We start from the raw sequence: 19,072 nt of genomic DNA on the forward strand, positions 1-19,072 counted from the left end.
GTGAGGATGAAAACGATGGAGAGACAGAGTTTGCTGAAGAGGAGTGCCGAGGAAGGTGGTAGGGTAAGTCGCACAGTGAGAGACAGAGAGAGACAGACAGAGAGACAGAGAGAGAGACCGAGAGACAGAGAGAGACAGAGAGAGACAGACAGAGAGACAGAGAGAGACAGACAGGGAGACAGAGAGACAGAGAGAGACAGACAGACAGAGAGACAGACAGAGAGAGGTGCTGAAACTCTTGAATCTATTCCACCCTGACAGATTACCGTTGTTTCGCTGCTTGTCGGATCCCTGGGGGAAGGGAATGTCTGAAATCAAATCGAAGTCTTTGCTTGAACCGCAAGTCTTTGTGGCCGTGTGTGCCTGTGTGATTTAGGGGAGTTGGGGACAGAGCTATCGGGTGATCAGGAAGAGATGAACGATGTTCAAGTCTGTCGCTGTTATCCAGCAAACAGGACAGGACGGTTTTCCTTCAACTCTGCAGAATTCGCCTAACCTGCTGGGGCTTTCTTCCCCCTTTTTTTCTCTCTCTCCCGGGATTATGTCCATTACATATGTATATTATGTAAATACATTATGTACATACATATGTATATGTATATATGTATACATATGTATGTGTATATGTATATACACATATACATATGTATATTATGTATATATATTATGTACATATATGCATATTATTGCATGTATTAAGTATACACATATGTATATTATGTAAATGCATTATGTTTATACATGCATATACATATGTATATTGTGTATATGTATTATGTATATACATATGCATATTATGTATATGTATGTGTATTATGTACATGTATTATGTATATACATATGTATATGTGTGCTATGTATATTACAAAATGTATCCGTGTTTAGCTTTGGTGCTCGCTTTATAGTCTATTGCTTTTGGGACAAAGTCTGTTGGGTAAAGGACATCCCACCCACCGGGATTTCTAACAGAGCTGCTGACTCCCTTTATATTGCTACTGTGCAGTGAGGCTGGACTCTGACACTGCACCAGATACCGCCGCACCCAGCAAACGGAGATCACCCCATGACTTGTTCCGTTCAATTATCAGAGCCGCTGGGTGCCTCAAATGTATATAAATAGTGTCCTGCATAAGTAAGAAATGATTAGGATAGTCAGCATGGTTTTGTGCAAGGGAAATTGTGTCTCCCAAGCTTTACTGAGTTTTTTTGGGGGAAGTGACCAAGAAGATTGATGAGGGCAGAGCAGTAGACATTGTTTACGTGGACTTCAGTAAAGTTTTTGATAAGGTTCCACATGGTAGACTGTTTAGTAAAGTTAGGTAACGTGGAATTCAGGGTGAGCTTGCCAATTAGATACATAATTGGCTTAATGCCAAGAGACAGAGAGTAATGGTGCAGGATTGTTTTTTGGACTGGAGGCCTGTGACCAGCGGTGTTCTGCAGGGATTAGAGCTGGGTCCTCTTTTTGTTTGTTATTTATGTAAATGATTTAGATGAGAATATAGAAGGCATGGTTAGTAAGCTTGCAGATGACACCAAGATTAGTGGTATAAAGAACAGTGAAGAAAGTTATCTGAGATTACAAAGGGATTTTGATCAATTGGGTCAATGGGCTGCAAAGTGGCAGACAGAATTTAATTTGGATAATTGTGAGGTATTACATTTTGGTAAAACAAACAAGGGCAGGGCTTGTGCAGTTAAAAGTAGGTCCTTGGGTAGTGTTGTAGAACAGAGAAACCTAGAGGTTCAGGTACATAATTCTGTGAAATTTGTATCACATGTAGATAGGATGATTAAGAAGGCATTTAGCATGCTTGCCTTCATTGCTCAGACCTTTGAGTATAGGAGTTGGGATGTTATGTTGTGGTTGTACAGGATGTTGGTGAGGCCTCTTCTGGAGTACTATGTCCAGTTCTGGTTGCCCTGTTATAGGAAGGATACTGTTAAGCTAGAGAAGGTTCAGAAAAGACTTACCAGGATATTGCCGGGAATGGAAGGTTTGAGTGAAAAGGAGAGGCTAGATAGGCTGAGACTTTTTTCACTAGAGCGTAGGAGGTTGAGGGGTGACCTTATAGAGGTTTATAAAATCATGAGGGGCATAGATAAGATGAATGGTAGGTTTCCTTTCCCTAGGGTGGGTAATTTAAGACTATGAGGTATATTTTTAAGGTGAGAGAAGCAGCTCTTGCCTGTCGAGCATTGAAGACACATTCTCAGAAGATACGCTGTGAGTGCCAACCAGCCTCTCACTTAGAACACCTCAGTTCCACTGAAGAAGGAACTTAACAAGTTGACCCTCGCAAATTGCAGACAGCTCAGGAAATTGTTGCAAAGGCTGTCGAAGCCAGAATGCACACTTAAAACAGGAGGTAATAACCTACTCAGATATGGCATCAGCTCCCTGGGTTTTCTCTACTTGTCTGCGCATCCACCTGGGGAAAAGCCACGTGTGAGTAGGATGGTACGAGAAGATTCTGAGTTGATGTTATTTTTAAGGGGATTTAATATCCCTGATGCACATGAGCCTGCTTCTATGTCCCTCTCTATCCTTGGTAGTTAAGATTCTGCCCAATAATTCTGTCTTCATTTTAATGTGAGCATCACCATAGGAAACAGAGCAAAATAGAAAGCAGAGTTCAGAGTGAAATTTGGTTATTAATGTTTGGTAAAGTTGTAGGGCAGCTAATGAACACTTTCAAATTGATCAGGAAAATTGGTGGAACACTATATTTTTTAACTTTTCCTGAACATGGCCTTAAATCAAGAAAATTAAACTGCTCTGGTTGTTTCAGTGCTTACAGTTCCATTGTTTAATGAATCGGGTTTTGGACTCTGTGAAGTCAGTTGCAATTTTATCCTTTCTATTCTGTGGAATTTGTTGGTGTCCTCGCAGGACAGCTAAAAATAAATCATTGATAAGGCATAGTTGGTAAAACCCTGACAGCTGATGAGTTCAATGTAGTCCAGTTGATACAAGCTCCAAATCATAAAACCACTTCATTAGTGGAATTGCCTATTCTAGTCGCTCATACCGTATGCAAGTATATAGTGCAAAATTAATACTGTATTTATGATGTGGAGGTGCCATTGTTGGACTGGGTTGGACAAAGTCTCAGGACACCAGGTTGTAGTCCAACAGGTTTATTTGGAATCACAATTTTTTGGAGCACTGCTCCCAGAGATTTACAATAGAGCCTGTTGTTTTTGTCATATGACCTCCCCATTAAGAATTTACAGTGGTTTATTGTTATATCTTGCTAAGAACAGAATCGCTCTAATGATTATCAAAGAGGAAATTAGCCAGAAGCCACAGGAGAAATAAGTGAAGTATCAAGTGAATATCATGTGGTCTTCCCTGAGGATGAAAATCATGTTATGCTTCTTTCACTACAAGTTCTGATTGATGTGGTGTGGCACATATTGCTGTATTTTCATCACAAGGAGTTGGGCTTCAGTTTTGTTTTACATTGGCAAATCCACTTAATGTGCGATAACATCAATAAGTGGCTGCTCAACATAATTGCCTCTTATGAATAGCAGATTGTCTGTCTGGCATTTGGTGAGGGCAGGGAATTAGAGAATTGGCAGAGAAGAGATGATCAAATACTGTATCAAATGTTGGAATTTGCTGGTCTTGTGTCAGTCCCTGATATGGATTATTATCTGTGCAGCAGAATTTTAAATTGTTATTACTGATTTTTGTTGCTCCTGTGAACAGTCTTTTGTTTGTTTGAAGTATACAAGATAGTGGTAGAGTAGGATGCTCCAGTCGGAGTTCACCTGCTCTGTCTGTTCCTTTTTTCTTCTCTTTTTTGTTCTCTCTGTCTTGTGTTTTTTCTCTTTTCTGTCTTTTTCCTCAGTCTGCAGTGGAGCAGGGCAGGCAGTGACCCAGAGCAGAGCAGGGACCTGCAGGTGTGGAGCAAAGATGGCTACTGGTTGGGAACCAATGGAGCCTGGTCACATCTCATTGAAACCCTCACAGAAAGCCTGTAATGTCTAACTTTTTGGCTTTATTTCTTATTTTCCTAACTTATGTCTATCTATAATGTATTGTAACATTTTTCTTTATTTTCTCTATGTTTTGTCCCTAAGATTTGAACTGAGGTAGTTTGTACCTAAGATGGAGCTGTGTTTTGATGGCATTGTACACTTTTCACTGTTCTTTTGTAACTTGAGTACACGTAGCAATAAACCTAATTCTAATTCTAAAGCACACCTATACTGCATATATGTACAGTCAGAGAATCAGTTCGTGAAGTGACAGCCCTCTTTTAGATCTCAGCCTTCCTATCGAAGTCAGTGGGACTGTTATTGTATCTTTCTCCTGTATTCTCACATTCACTTTGCCTGACTTATTAAAGAGCTGACTCTGAAACCCTTGGTGAGATGTAAGTTGCTAGAATACTTTATTTTCTGAACTTCAGAGCAATGCCAGCTTAGCCAACAGCACCCACAATCTCCCAAACAAAATTTTTGAAGGGTGCCGCGTTGTAAAAGAATTGTCTGCTTTTACTTTTTGTCTTGCAGCTTCCATCTGTCACTCTTCTCATGGCAGTGTTTTCTGCAGGGATCGGAGGAACTTTTCAGTACGGATACAATGTTTCCATTATCAACGCTCCTACCATGGTGAGTCCTGGCTTGAATCTATTTTCAAGACAACAAGCCGTGCAGAGCTGGATGAACACAGCAGGCCAAGCAGCATCATAGGAGCAGCTCCTATGATGCTGCTTGGCCTGCTGTATTCATCCAGCTCTGCACCTTGTTGTCTCGGATTCTCCAACATCTGCAGTTCCTACTACCTTTGAATCTATTTTCATCTTGTCAGTCTACGGATGTTAATTCTGGCCTCAATGCAGAGCTGTTGCTGCTCAATCTGCCCTTGGCACCTAATCAACATAGTAGGAGCTGGCTGCAGTGTTCTGTACAATTATTTGACAACTTTACAAACATCAGAGAGCCTGGCCAGCACAGGGTTTAATGGAATGGTGAGTTGCAACCCACGGACACTTGCCTGAATTTCAATTTGAAACGGAGCAGTGAGTTAGCAATTCAGCTGTGGCTTGGTGTTGTCTAAGAATCATTCACTCTCTGACTTCTCCCTCTGTCCTATCTGCTTTGAAGGCTACAATTTTGCCAAAGTCTGTTGTGTAGGGGTAAATCCATCAAAAATCCGTGAAGTGCAGTTGGTTCACTGTCTTCTCGTTGGCTCGATTTTGAGTGGAAAAGCTTTGGGTTTAAATTCTGGTTTGAAAATTGAACACGAGGCTGACAATGCAGTGCAGCGCTGAAGGAGTGCTGCTGTGTTAGGCGTATTGTTTTACAGATGGGGAGTTAAGCCACGGGCAGTCAGCCCTGCTCATTGAATATTTTTTAAACAAAAAAATTCCCAGATTGCCTTTTCCACTTCCCCAGTTATCATGCCTCACTTCTCCCAGGACAGCAACTGGTTTTGGATGAGATGCTGGGACATGTATGTAGGTCTCACAGTTAGAAGATACAGTCTGGATGTACTGGGCTTTCCTGTTCACTGTTGTTCGTACAGGAGTGTCCTGAAGAACAGCAAGATCATAAGCCAAAGGTTGTTGACAGGATGGGCCTTTTGAGTTGTTAATACATTGAGTATAGTACGAGAGATTATCGATTTTTAAAAATTAAAAATTCACACGTTCCCTTAATGAGTGAACATGCAAAATGCTATGAAGACCTAAAAGTTAGCATTAGTTCTGGGCCATTTTGTAGGCATTCTCTCTACAATATAGTTATTGGCCTCTGAACATCTTATTCTCATTGGACATATTCTGTCAAAATTCCAGCATATACAAAAATTCATCAATGAGACATGGAAGGTCCGATACAATGACAATCTGGACAGAGATTTGCTACGACTTCTGTGGTCTGCAATCGTTTCCACGTTCACTTTAGGTGGGTTTCTGGGGGCATGGCTTGGAGGACACCTGGCGATTAGATTTGGTCGGTAAGTCTCTCCATGTTTATTCTTAGCACTGTAGCCTGCACTGAATGGCATGCCCCAGGCATAATTTGTCGATTACTTCATCGTAACGCCATGCTGTGTTAACAGGCACTTTCTCTGATATGGAGATCACCAAATATACCTTATATACAGGTAGGAGGCTGACAGCTCAAAGACACTGGCCAAAACTTAATTTAAAATGCAAACAGCTTACCCAGTGATCATTTAAAGTCGGTGTTCATTTCCAGTCACATTGCCATGTTTCATCTAAGGTTGGAAGAATTTATGTTGACTGTCTGCAATGATGGATTGTAACTTTTGAGTGAGTGAGCGTTAGAACATAGAACAGTACAGCACAGTACAGGCTCTTCGGCCCACGATGTTGTACCAAACTTTTACCCTAAACCTAAGGTCTATCTAACCTCCACCCCCACCTTATACTATCATCCATAGTCTATCTAATAGCCGCTTAAATGCCCCTAATGAGGCCGGCTCCACTACCCTCTCGGGCAATGGAGTAATCCACGCCACTACCATTCTCTGAGTAAAGAACCTACCTCTGACATCTCCCCTATATCTACCTTCACTCACTTTAAAACTATACCCCCTCGTAATAGCTACCTCCATCCTAGGAAAAAGTCTCCGGCTGTCCACTCTATCTATACCTCTGATCATTGTGGAGGATTGGTGTAAATGTCTGCCAATGACTGTTCTTCTGACATTTCCACCAAGGATCTGCCAAAATTAGAGTAGATGATGGCAAACCAGCCCCCTCTTCTTGTCCCCACCCCCCCAAAAAAGAAAAGTGGCATAATTCATCATGTCCATCCTGGGCTCTGTATTTAAGTGCTGCAGTTTGTTGATGAAAAATCTAAGGTTTGGAAATTCATGTCATGGTCCTGATCACCCTGCTCAAGATGTATTCATCAGTTAGAAATATTGGACAGATTTATTTCTCTTCATCCTTGATGTAAAGTCGCTGACAAGGCCAATATTTGTTGCCCATCCCGAAATACCCTGACTGGGTTTCTAGGCCACTTCAGAGGGTGGTTGAGCGTTAACCACATTGCTATAGATCTGAAATGTAACTCAATAGGATGGCAAATTACCTTCCTTTTTAGAAAGGTGGAACTAGAAGTGTTTTTAACAACAATCAAGCAATAGTTTGATGGTCACCACATACAAGGACCAGCTTTCAGTTCCAGATTTTTATTAATTAAATTCGCATTGCCCAAGCTACCAGAGTGGGATTTGAGCACTAGAGCATTTGCTTGGGCTGCAGGATAGATAATCCAGTGACTTTACCTCTGTACCAGCATTTCCCCATGACATTATATAATGCAAATAATATTGGAGCAGTACATTCAGATGTGAGAGATATCTCAACATAAACGTGTGCAGTAAACTATTCCAACTTGTTGGAAAATAGAATGGAGAGTGCGGATGAACATTCATTTTGCGTTTAATTCCTTTAAAAGCATCACTTGTCAGACTATTGAACAATCCATTCCCTTCAGTGTGTCACCAGCAACTGAGAATTCATATGAATCAGAGATAATAGGAACTGCAGATGCTGGAGAATCCGAGACAACAAGGTGCAGAGCTGGATGAACACAGCAGGCCAAGCAGTATGATGCTAGTAATTATTCTAGAAATGTTTTTTTTCAAAAGACACATGGTTCAGCCTCCAAACATGTATCAAACTAGAATGGTGACTTGTGCTTGTAACATTACAAGTTTCTGAAGAAAACTTGTTTATTGCTGGTGTCCTTTCCACTTTTCCCTCAGGCTTCTCCACCTTCAGTCATATGTCCTTCGCCTTCCTTGGTCACACATTTTTAAAAATCCTCTTTAAATTTCACTCTGCCTCTTGCTCCTTGTTAGCCCTTACTTCAAAGCCTCCTGAATGGCTACCATAATGTTCTGGCCTCTGGTTACCAGGTTTTAACTCTTCCCTCAAAGCTTGTAGGACTTAGAACACCTTGCTGTGCTTCCCATCCATATGATTGTCCTGCCTGCACTCAGGTACAATCCATTATTATTGAAGAACTATCTAGGCAACACAATAAATCCCTGACCTGTCTATCTTCTCTCCCACCTATCCGCTCCTCCCACCTCACTGACCAATTCCCCACCACTACCTACCTGCACTCACCTATCACCATCCCACCTGCCTTCCCCAGCCCCATTCCCCCATCTCTCTATTTATTTCAGAGCTCCCTTCCTCTCCCCCATTTCTGAAGAAGGCTCCTGACCTGAAACGTCAGCTTTCCTGCTCCTCTGATGCTGCCTGGCCTGCTGTGTTCATCCAGCTCCACACTGTGTTATCTTAAATCCCTGGGACATGCAGCTGCTGATTGGGCCCAAGTTACACCTAGATTTGATGAGGTCAGTGATAAATTGGACTCCAGAGCTATGATTCTAAAAAGACCACATCAAACCCAACCTGTCCCTGGTAACTTTATTTCCTTGTTCTTATTAATAATCCAATCTCTCTTGTGAGATCTCCCAAACGTCTGATTTTATTGTCTTCAAATGTAAAATATAGTTGTTCAAGGAGAGGATCTGCTGTCACCTTCTCAGAGCAACTAAGGATGGCCAGCTTGACCCACCTCCAGTGAAAAATATTTTTTAGCAAGTATCATCAAGAAAGCAGTGAAAGCAGAATCTGGCTTATTCAGAGAGCAGCCCCCTGAGCAAAGACCATAAGAAATAGGAACAAGAGTAGGCTGTTCAACCTCTTGAGCCTGCAGCGCCATCCAGTAGGATCATGGCTGCTCCAACATTCCTCACATCCACTTCCCTGCCCTTTCCCCATAACCCTTGATTCCCCGACTGACCAAGGATCTATCTTTCTCAACCTTAAATATACACAAGGACTCTGCCCCCACAGCTCTCTCAGGCAAGGAGTTTCAAAGACTCTCAACCCTCCGAGAGAAGAAATTCCTCCTTCATGTCTGTCTTAAATCGGTGCCTCTTTATTCTGAGGTTATGCCCTTTGGTCCTAGACTCCCCCATGAGGGGGACTGCCCTCTGAGCATTTACCCTGTCAAGCCCCTGAACAATCTGATACGTTTCAATGAGATCATCTGTCATTCTGCTAAACTCTAGTGAGTGAGACTGCCAAGCCTTTGCTCATAAGATGAACCCAGCACATTGGGGTGCAACCTGATGGATCACATCCTGGTGCCTGTGAGGTGGAGCAAGTGGGGGACTGGCACACCATTAGTTCTACTGAGGCCTGTCCCTTCATACTGTTTATATTTAATGTATGTATTTAATTGTCATTAAGCGACCTCTAGTATACTCACTGCAGCTCACTTCTGTGTTTCAGGAAAGGGACACTTTTACTCACCAACATCCCTATTTTGGCTGGATCCATTTTCATGGGAACAAGTAGACCCGCTGGAATGTTTGAACTTTTATTTGTCGGCAGGTTTCTTGTGGGACTACATTCTGGTATGGAGAAGCTGTGGCAGTCCCAATGCACATTAATGATTTAGCTCCTGCTGCATAGCGCAGTCAATTTCCAAGTTTGTGAATGATGAAACTTGGAAGTGATGTAACCTGTGAGAGGGACACCTGTAAAACTGCAGAAGGACATAGACAAGTTGGTGGAGTAGAGAGGGAACTGGCAGGTGAAGTTCAATACAGAGAAGAGTGAGGTGGTGCTTTGATAGAAGAACATGGGGATACAGGATAAAATGTGGGGTGCTATCCTAAAAGGCTCTGTAAAAGCAGAGATACCTGGATATATATGTGTATAAGGTGGCAGGGCAGGTAGAGCGAGCAGTTCGTAAATCGTACAATGTCCTAGGCTTTATCAATAAAAGGCACAGAGTACGGGAGAAAGGAATTATTCTGAACTTGTTAAATCTCAGCTAGTGTGTCTACAGTCCTGGGCACCACATGTAGGAAGGATGTGAATGCATTGGAGAAAGTGCCAAAGACATTTATGACAATGGCTCTGATGAGAAACTTCCAATTATGAGGAAAAACTGCAGAAGCTGGGATTACTATCCTTGGAGAGAAGGCTAAGAGGAGATTTGATGGTGGTTTTCAAAGTCATCATGGGAATGAATGGAGTGGATGGGGAGAAAACCATCCCTCTCACAAAATGATCAAGAAGCCACTGGTATAAGGGAATTTGCAAATGTGCTATGAGAAAAATCTTTAGCACACTGAGAGTAGTTCAAGAATGGAATGGACTGCTTGGGAATCAGGATGGAGGCAGAATTGAGATATTCAAGAGGCCATCAGATGATTAATTAAATAAAAGCAATATTTAGGGCTATCAGGGGAAGGCAGGTGAATGCCACTAAATTGTAATGCTTTGTCGAAGATCTGGTGCAGGAAAGAGGGACTGAATAGCAGCTTTCTGCACTGTAACAATTCTGTAATCTTCCCACAGATATTGAAAAATTCTGCTGCCCATGGCAGTAAAGGAGCCCTTTTCAGCTTTAGGCTGCAGATTGTCTTAGAAATCTCTTTGCAAAGTACAAAACTATCGGCTTTTAGCTAATTCACATGTTTCACATGCTTAAGGTTTTCGACTTGGTTAATGCTTCGAATTGACTATAAATATTATTTATTATAGCAGGTGGTCTTTTGGAATATAAATTTCTGCTTGCCCCTCAAGAAATCCTTCTTTCATTGCAGTGCAGTATTATAGCACAAATAGACCATTCGGTCCAACTCGTCCATGCTGACCAGATATCCTAAACTGAACTTAGTCCCATTTGCCAGCATTTGGCTCATATCCCTCTAAACCCTTCCTATTCATATACCCATCCAGATGCCTTTTAAATGTTGTAATTGTACCAGCCTCCATCACTTCCTTTGGCAGCTCGTTCCATACACGCACCACCCTCTGTGTGAAAAAGTTGCCCCTCAGATCCTTTTTAAATCTTTCCCATCTCACCTTAAACCTATGCCCTCTAGTTTTGGACTTCCTTACCCAGAGAAAAAGACCTTGACTATGCACCCTGTCCATGTCCCTTATGATTTTATAAACCTCTATAAGGTCACCCCTGAGCCTCCGATGCTCTAGAGAAAGAAGTCCCAGCTTATTCAGCCTCTTCTTATAATTCAAACTTTCCAGTCCTGGCAACATCCTTGTAAATCTTTTCTGTACCCTTTCTAGTTTAACAATATCCTTCCGATAGCAGTGCGACAAGCATTGTACGCAGTATTCTAAAGGTGGTCTTCCCAATGTCCTGTACAACTGTAATATGACATCCTAACTCAATGCTCTGACCAATGAAGGCAAGTGCACCAAGTACCTTGTTCACCACCCGATCTACCTGCGATGCCATTTTCAAAGAGTTTCAAACCTGCACTCTTAGGCCCTTCTTCAACAACACTTCCCAGGGCCCTACCATTAACTGTGTAAGTCCTACCCTGATTTGCCTTACCAAATTGCAACACCTCACATTTATTTAAATTAAAGTCCATCTGCCACTTGGCCCATCTGAACAAGATCTCATTATACGCTTAGATAACCTTCTTCACAGTCCACACTACCAACAACTTTGGTGTCATCTGCAATCTTACTAACCATACCTCCTATATTCAGATCCAAATTGTTGATATAAATAACAAACTTCCTGGACCCAGAACTGATCATTGCAGCCCAGCACTGGTCACAGGCCTCCAGTCTGAACAACAGCCTTGCATCACCACCTTCTGTCTTCTACCATCAAGCCAATTTTGTATCCAATTGACTAGCTCTCCCTGGATCCCATGTGATTTAACCTTATTAACCAGTCTACCATGTGGGCCCTTGTCAAAGGCCTGCTAGAGTTCACAACGTTGACTACTCTGCCTTCATCTATCTTCATGATAATCTCTTCAAAAAACTCCATCAAGTTTATGAGACACCATCTCCCCTACACAAAACCATGCTGACCAACCCTAATCATCCTTGCCTTTCTAAATACACATAAACCCTATCTTTCAGAATCCCCTCCGACTATTGGCATTAGACTCACTAGTCTGTAGTTCCCTGGCTTTTCCTTGCAGTCTTACTTAAACAATGGCATCATATTAGCCACCCTCCAGTCTCCTGACACCTCACATGTGGCTATAGATGACACAAGTATTTCTGCAAGAGGCCCCACAATTTCTTCCCTAAGTTCCCTCTATGTCCTGGGATACAATCCTGGGATTGGAGGGTTTGAGTTATAGGGAGAGATATGGGCCAAATGCTGGAAAATGGGACTAGATCAGTTTAAGATATCTGGTCGGAACAGATGAGCTGGACCAAATGATCTGTTTCCATGCTGTGTGACTCTACGCCTCTATATAGCTTGATCAAGTCCTGGTGATTTATCTACCTATGTGTTTTAAGACCTCCAGCACCTCTTCTTTTGTAATATGGGCTCTTTTCAGGGCATCGCTATTTATTTTCCCCCTATCTCCCTAGCTTCTATGTCTTTTTCCACAGTATATACTGAGGTGAAATATCTGTTTAGTATCTCACCTATCTCCTGTGATAGACATGTCACACATAGACAACCTCGCTAGGGAGAAGTTGTAAATGGGTCATTTTGTGATTGGCAAGATGTAATGGATGGTGTCCCCCAGGGATCAGTGCTGGGACCTCAACTTTCTGTATAAATACCGTGTATAAAGGGATAAAATATATGGTTGCTACACTTGTCGATGACACGAGGATAGGTAGAAAAGTAAGTTGCAAAAAGAACATAAGGAAGCTACAAAGTGATATTGCTAGGTTAAAAGAGTGGGAAAAATTTTCCAAATGGAATATAATTTGGGAAATGTAAAATTGTCCGTTTTAATGAAAAGGATAAAGGAGGCACATGCTATCTAAATGGTGAGAAATTATAGACCTCTGAGATGCAGTGGGATCTGGGTGTTCTCATGCATGGTTAGTATACAGGTCCAGCAAGTAGTTAGGAAAGGCAATGGAATATTGTTATTTAGCACAAGGGGATCTGAACATAGAAATAGAGTATTGGTGAGAGCACATCCAGTGTACTATATACAGCATTGGTTACCTTATTTGAGGAAGAATGTTAATACATTGGAAGTAGCTCAGAAGATTTACCAGACTAATACCAGGAATGGCTTGACAGGAAGGTTGGACAGGCAAGGCTCATATCTACTGGAGTTTAGAGTAAAGGGCAACTTGATTAAAACATACAAAGATGCTGAGGGTTTTGACAGGGTGGATGTGGAGAGGATGTTTCCTCTTGTAGAGAAACAAGAACTAGGGGGTAACTTATTTAAGACAGGTGAGGAGAATTTCTTTTCTCGCAGAACGCTGAGAGTCTTTAGAACCCTGTACCTAAAATAGCAGTGAAAGGAGAGTCCTTGAATATTCTTAAGGCAGAGGTGGATACCTTCTTGGAACACAAGGGAGTGAAAGGGAGGTAACAATGCAGAGTAATCCAATCAGTTGTGAACTTGCTGAGTGATGGAGTAGGCTCAAGGAGCCAAATGCTGCTGTTGTACTACAATACTAACTTCTTCGGTGAGCCTGTTTCTGTCAATCTGACTGAGATTAGACATTTGGAAAGTGAAGAATTCTTACACAAATGTGAATTCTCTTTATTTACACTGTCAATCATGTCATTGAATCTCTGGCCTGAGCATCCATATTGAGAAGGCAGTTTTCTGGTGGGATAATGTGTAAAGAAAGCACAGTGTACGATCAGAAGTGCCCATTAATCAGATTCTAATTGTTTTTCTTTCATTGACCTCTTCTTGCAGGAGTCTGTCTGTGTGTGCAGCCCATGTACTTAGGAGAGATTGCACCCAAGGCTGTGAGAGGGGCAGCATCAATGGGAACATCAGTGTTTATAACTGCTGGAATTCTAATTGGACAGATAATGGGGCAGAGGTAAGGCAGAGTCAGTGTCTAAAGTTTGTTGCCACAAGTTTCAATGAGTAAAAAATTGAAAGCTGCACCCTTTAGCGTATCACATCTGTCTAAATTGGCAGATGAGGTTGCTGCCAGTAGCACAAATTCCTGGAATTCTGAATGGATTATACACAATTATCAATTTGTCCCAATACTGCAGGACCCCAAATAATGCCTCTAATACAACATATTCCACAACATAGAATGAAGGAGCAATCTCTGACCCCGGCTGGCCTGGGAAGGAGAGAAACTTAGTAATGCTGAACCTGTAACATGTTTCAATGTATGAAGTGAGCTTCTTTTAAAATCTGTAAGAGAAAGGATGATGGACATCTTTATTATTTTAAGTATTGAGGAGAATGTGACTTCATTTGCTCGCTGTATTGAAGTAAATAGCCTCCAGACTTTGAGCCTTAATCTCCCTTTGAATAATCATCAACTTTTTAAAGGTGGGAGCTTAGATTAGCAACATGTGATACATTCTGGTGTGCAGAGTAAGGGTTCTTTCGCTGAGCTGTCTCATTTGTTCACCTAAATACTGGGTAAGGGTTGCATTGTAGACTGTAAAAAGGTGAAGATTTCCTTATGGCAGTGGCTGGTAGCATAGAAACCAAAAGAATCAAGGGAATTCTGGCCTTTATATGCAGAACTGTATGATACAGGAGTGTAGAAGCCATGCCTCAAAATATAAAGCTCTAATTATACCATACCTAGAGTCACTGTGAGTAGTTCTGAGTACCTTGGAGGGGATGCAACATTAAGTTAACTGGAATGTTCCCCGGGCTCCAAGTGTTCAACTATGACAAACTAGAGTTAAATTCCCTTTGAATTTAGAAGACCAAGTGGTGATTTGGTTGAGGTTTTCAAGAAATAAATCAGAACTGATGGTGTAGGTAGAAATAAACTATCTTGCTGCTTGTGGGAATATAGAGGCTGGGGGACATTATATAAAAACTGCAGCCAGAGCTTTCCGGAGTGAAATTAGGAAACACTGGGTTTGGAACTTGGCCCTGCAAACGAGGTTTAATGCTTCAACAATTGTTACACTTAAAACGGTGAGATCAGTAGATTTTTGTTAAAAGTTATTCAAAGACATGTGCAAAGGCAGTGGGAGTATGGTGATAGGCCATGGATCAGCTATTACTTTACTGAATAGTGAAAGCTGAGGCTAAACAACCTCCTCTTTCTGATGTCATCCTTCAACCTTATCCCAATTTATTGAATAGTATAGCTGTCGTATAGACAATAATGTAAAATATGTGGTATAGAATAGTATAGTAGAGAATATATGGTATAAAATATACGGTATAGAATTGTCTAACTATACTAGGGAATATATGGTATAGAATAGTACAGCTATAGTAGAGAATATATGGTATAAAATATATGGTATAGAATTGTCTAACTATAGTAGAGAATATATGGTATAGAATAGTACAGCTATAGTAGAGAATATGTGGTGTAGAATGTATGGTATGGAATAGTTTAGTTATAGTAGAGTATATATGGTATATAATATATGATATAGAACAATATAGTTTGTGATTACTGTAATCATATACCATTCCATGCTGAATGTAGTTTAAATAGCCCATTTAGCAGGACCAAACTCAAATATTGCTGAATAAAGACAACAATTTATAAAAACATTTCTTTCTTTAGTTCAGTTCACAAGAATATCAACATTTGTTCTGCATGAGAGGGGAATGCTGATCGGTTAGCAAGTGGACTCTGGTAGAAGTGTTGCCATGGGAATGTGCCAGTTAATGGTCATTGATAGTTAACACTCACGAAATAAAGCTTTAACTGTGAGGGATAAAATATCAAGTGTCAAAATTCAGAGCTTTAATGGGTATAATTGTGCTTCCATGAGGCATCCCACTTAAACGTTTTCAAATCTGTAATCAGTAAAGCAATTTGACTCTAACTGAATAAGTTTCAACTAATGAATGAGGCTCCATGTACTTTCACTGCTTTTCTTTTGATGCTAATGCTAGGGAGCTGCTTGGGGGAGAGAGATACTGGTCAGTCCTCCTCTCCTCTAGCTGTATTCCTGCCGTACTTCAGTTATTACTGTTACCATGGTTCCCTGAGAGTCCTAGGTACCTTTTCATTGATAAAGGAGAGGAAATGAAAGCTACCTGTGGTAAGTAATGTTCTTGTTTAAGGCATTCTTTAAATGTTCGTCCCACTTTTTAATATCATGGGCTAATTTTACTCTAAATAATGTAGCTTCATATGGTACAATTCCACTTTGCTTAATCTAACCTCCAGTATATTCCAGCTCTCACTGGATTCTGACTAATCTCCTGATACAGCCTGTGAAGCACTTTTTACAAAATTTAAGGATGTCTTATATGTGAAAGGTGATGACTAAACTTCAGTACAATGCTAATCGACTGTAACCAGCTTTCAGCATGGTACAGCTCCCAGTTCATTCCATCTTAACTTCCTTTTGTACAGTTCATTTGCACTAAACACAACCCTTCATCACTCATCATAGTCAAGGCACTGAAGAAGGGTCCCAACCCAAAACGTCAGCTTTCCTGCTCCTCTGATGCTGCCTGGCCTGCTGTGTTCATCCAGCTTCACACTGTGTTATCTCAGACTCCAGCAGCGGCAGTTCTTACTATCTCATTGTCAAGGCTCGACCTCTACAATTCAGCACCATGCAGCTCTGTTCATCGCTGCACTGCTTTCTTTCAAATAATGCCGTAACAGTCCAAAAGGTTAATATTACCAAATGTATTTCAGCTCCACTGAACACTTTAACCATTGTAAAGTCTGCTATCCAACCTCAGAATGCAGCACAATTTGAGAAATATCCCTGACAATTTAACCATGTTTGATAAATAATTGTTCATTATGTGTCACCCTTGGTTTAAGTGATAGCACGTTCCCCTCTGTGTCAAAGGTTGAGGTTTCATGTTCTACCCTAGAGATTTGTGCAGGGGATCTAGACTGACATTTCATTTCAGGACAGACGGAGTTTTGAAATGACAAAGGCATGGCCTCTCAGGTGAGATGTAAATTCCCATCCCGTGCTTCAGAAAGGAGATGGAGAATTCTCCCGGTGTGCTGGCCAACATTTTCCCTCGACCAATCATCTGGTCAACATCACATTGCTGTTTGTGGGATCTTGCTGTGTTTTCCTAAATTCACCCAGTTACTGAATTCCAAAAGTACGTATTGACTGCAAAGTGTTTGGGCATGATTCTGAAGTTAGGACAGCTGCTATTTCAATGCAAGTTCTTTCTTTCATAATACAGTTCAGCACTGCCTTGCTCATGAACATTGGTCAATCAGATCATTTGTGAATTTGGTCTCCTTGGTATAGGAAGGATGTTGTGAAACTTGAAAAGGTTCAGAAAAGATTTACAAGGATGTTGCCACGGTTGGAGGGTTTGAGCTATAGGGAGAGGCTGAATATACTGGGGCTATTTTCCCTGGAGCATCGGAGGCTGAGGACGGACCTTTTGGATGGTTATAAAATCAGACGGGCATGGATTGGATAAATAGGTAAGGACTTTTCCCTGGGGTAAGGGAGTCCAAAACTAGAAGGCATAGATTTAAGGTGAGAAGGGAAAGATTTTAAAGGAGTCTAAGAGGCAATGTTTTCATGCAGAGGGTGGTGCATGTTTGGAATGAGCTGCCAGAGGAGATGGTGGAGGCTGGTAGAATTACAACATTTAAAAGGCATCTGGATGGGTATATGAATAGGAAGGGTTTTGTGGGATATAGGGCAAATGCTGGCAAATGGGACTAGATTAATTTCGGATAATTGGTCAGCATGGACGAGTTGGACTGAAGGGTCTGTTTCCATGCTTTACATCTCTATGACTCTATGAAATACCGGCAGTGTCCTTTTTGGACAACCGAGTGCATGGTTAATTTTAGTGGATCAGTTCTTCTTCTATGTGGTGAAATGAAAATGGAATCGTTCTCTGCCCCAGCTCTCAAGAAATTCCATGATGCTAATTCGTACTTGAGTGAATTGGTGGGTTTGGAGAAGGAAAGTGCAGTACTACATGCGCAGCAATCAAAGCGACCATGTGAACTTCTCTTAGATCGCTCAACTCGATGGCAGCTGATCACCGTCGTCCTAATGCACATGGCTCTACAACTGAGTGGGATCAATGCTGTGAGTATCAGCACTGAGGAGGAGTCATATTGTACTCGAAATGTTGGCTCTGTCTCTCCCTCTGCCTCCATGCTGCCAGACCACTGAGTTTCTCCAGCATTCTCTTGAGCTTGTTTCTGACAGTGAGAGTCAGATTATCACAGAGCAATTTACTACACCACCTTCCAAATGTTAAAATGAAACATTCGAGCACCAGTCAGTTAAGGTCTTCGTAGATATATGCCAGTGTTTTAAGTTAAATTTAGGAGATCTTCAGTCGTTGCTTCATTGCAAATAATAGAGTAGAACTGGAAAAATGTGCTGACGGTGTCACAATCTTCCCAAATAATTACATTTGATCTGTAATTAGAAGCACTTTGTTTGTAGGCTTTGTTGACAGAGGTTCCGGCTGGGATTCATCCATTTGTATTGGGGTGACACAGATCATTCATTATACAGCCAACGTGAACACAATTTGTATTAAACCTTGGGAGAATCCTGCAGGCTGCTTGGATGTTATTTTTACACCTCGGGTGCTTGAATATGTGACCCAGGACATCTGTAAGTTTTTACAAAGTAAACTCCAATCTCAGTAATTATTTATTTGTTTGAGACTTGAGCCATTCAGGCGAAAGAAACAGTTTGGTGCAGTAATCCAGCAAACTGTACTTCATTTGTAAACTAATACTGAAGCTAGCAGGGCAGTGATTTTACAGGATTACTACAACACCTGCTTCCAGTTCAGTTTAGGGCACAGGATTAGCATTCAGCCTTTGGTCTCTCCAGCCCCTGTTGGGGCCTTCTGTTTCTGATTGGACACCAGGCTCTAGCTTCAGTTTCAAACTGGCTGTGCATCTTGGTTCCCAAAAAATGCTGCTGTTTATTAACTGATTCCAAGCCACGGCCCACATCTGTATCAGTCAATGTAGAACAGTACTTTTTCCTTTGGGATACTTTTCATTATCATACTGTTACTGTATTTAATAGGCATTTGGCTTTTAAGAACAAAGCCATATCACTAATCACTGCGTTAAAAACATATTCAACATTTCAGGCCAAGCAGCATCATAGGAGCAGGAAGGCTGACGTTTCGGGC

General features: G+C 41.4%; 1 protein-coding gene across 1 annotated transcript in view; it reads left to right on the top strand.

Annotated features, from left to right (window-relative positions):
- Positions 1–15: 15 nt before the first annotated feature.
- The window catches only part of slc2a11b (solute carrier family 2 member 11b), a 38,386-nt gene continuing 19,329 nt past the window's right edge, over positions 16–19,072 (top strand). Inside the window, exons 1-7 of the mRNA XM_048611699.1 lie at positions 16–63; positions 4,528–4,626; positions 5,814–5,974; positions 9,306–9,430; positions 13,706–13,835; positions 15,854–16,002; positions 17,810–17,997. Of these exons, the coding sequence (XP_048467656.1) occupies positions 16–63; positions 4,528–4,626; positions 5,814–5,974; positions 9,306–9,430; positions 13,706–13,835; positions 15,854–16,002; positions 17,810–17,997 (900 nt within the window). The remainder of the gene's footprint in view (positions 64–4,527; positions 4,627–5,813; positions 5,975–9,305; positions 9,431–13,705; positions 13,836–15,853; positions 16,003–17,809; positions 17,998–19,072) is intronic.

This window comes from Rhincodon typus, chromosome 24 (assembly GCF_021869965.1).
Source record: "Rhincodon typus isolate 14 chromosome 24, sRhiTyp1.1, whole genome shotgun sequence".
NCBI lineage: Eukaryota > Metazoa > Chordata > Chondrichthyes > Orectolobiformes > Rhincodontidae > Rhincodon > Rhincodon typus.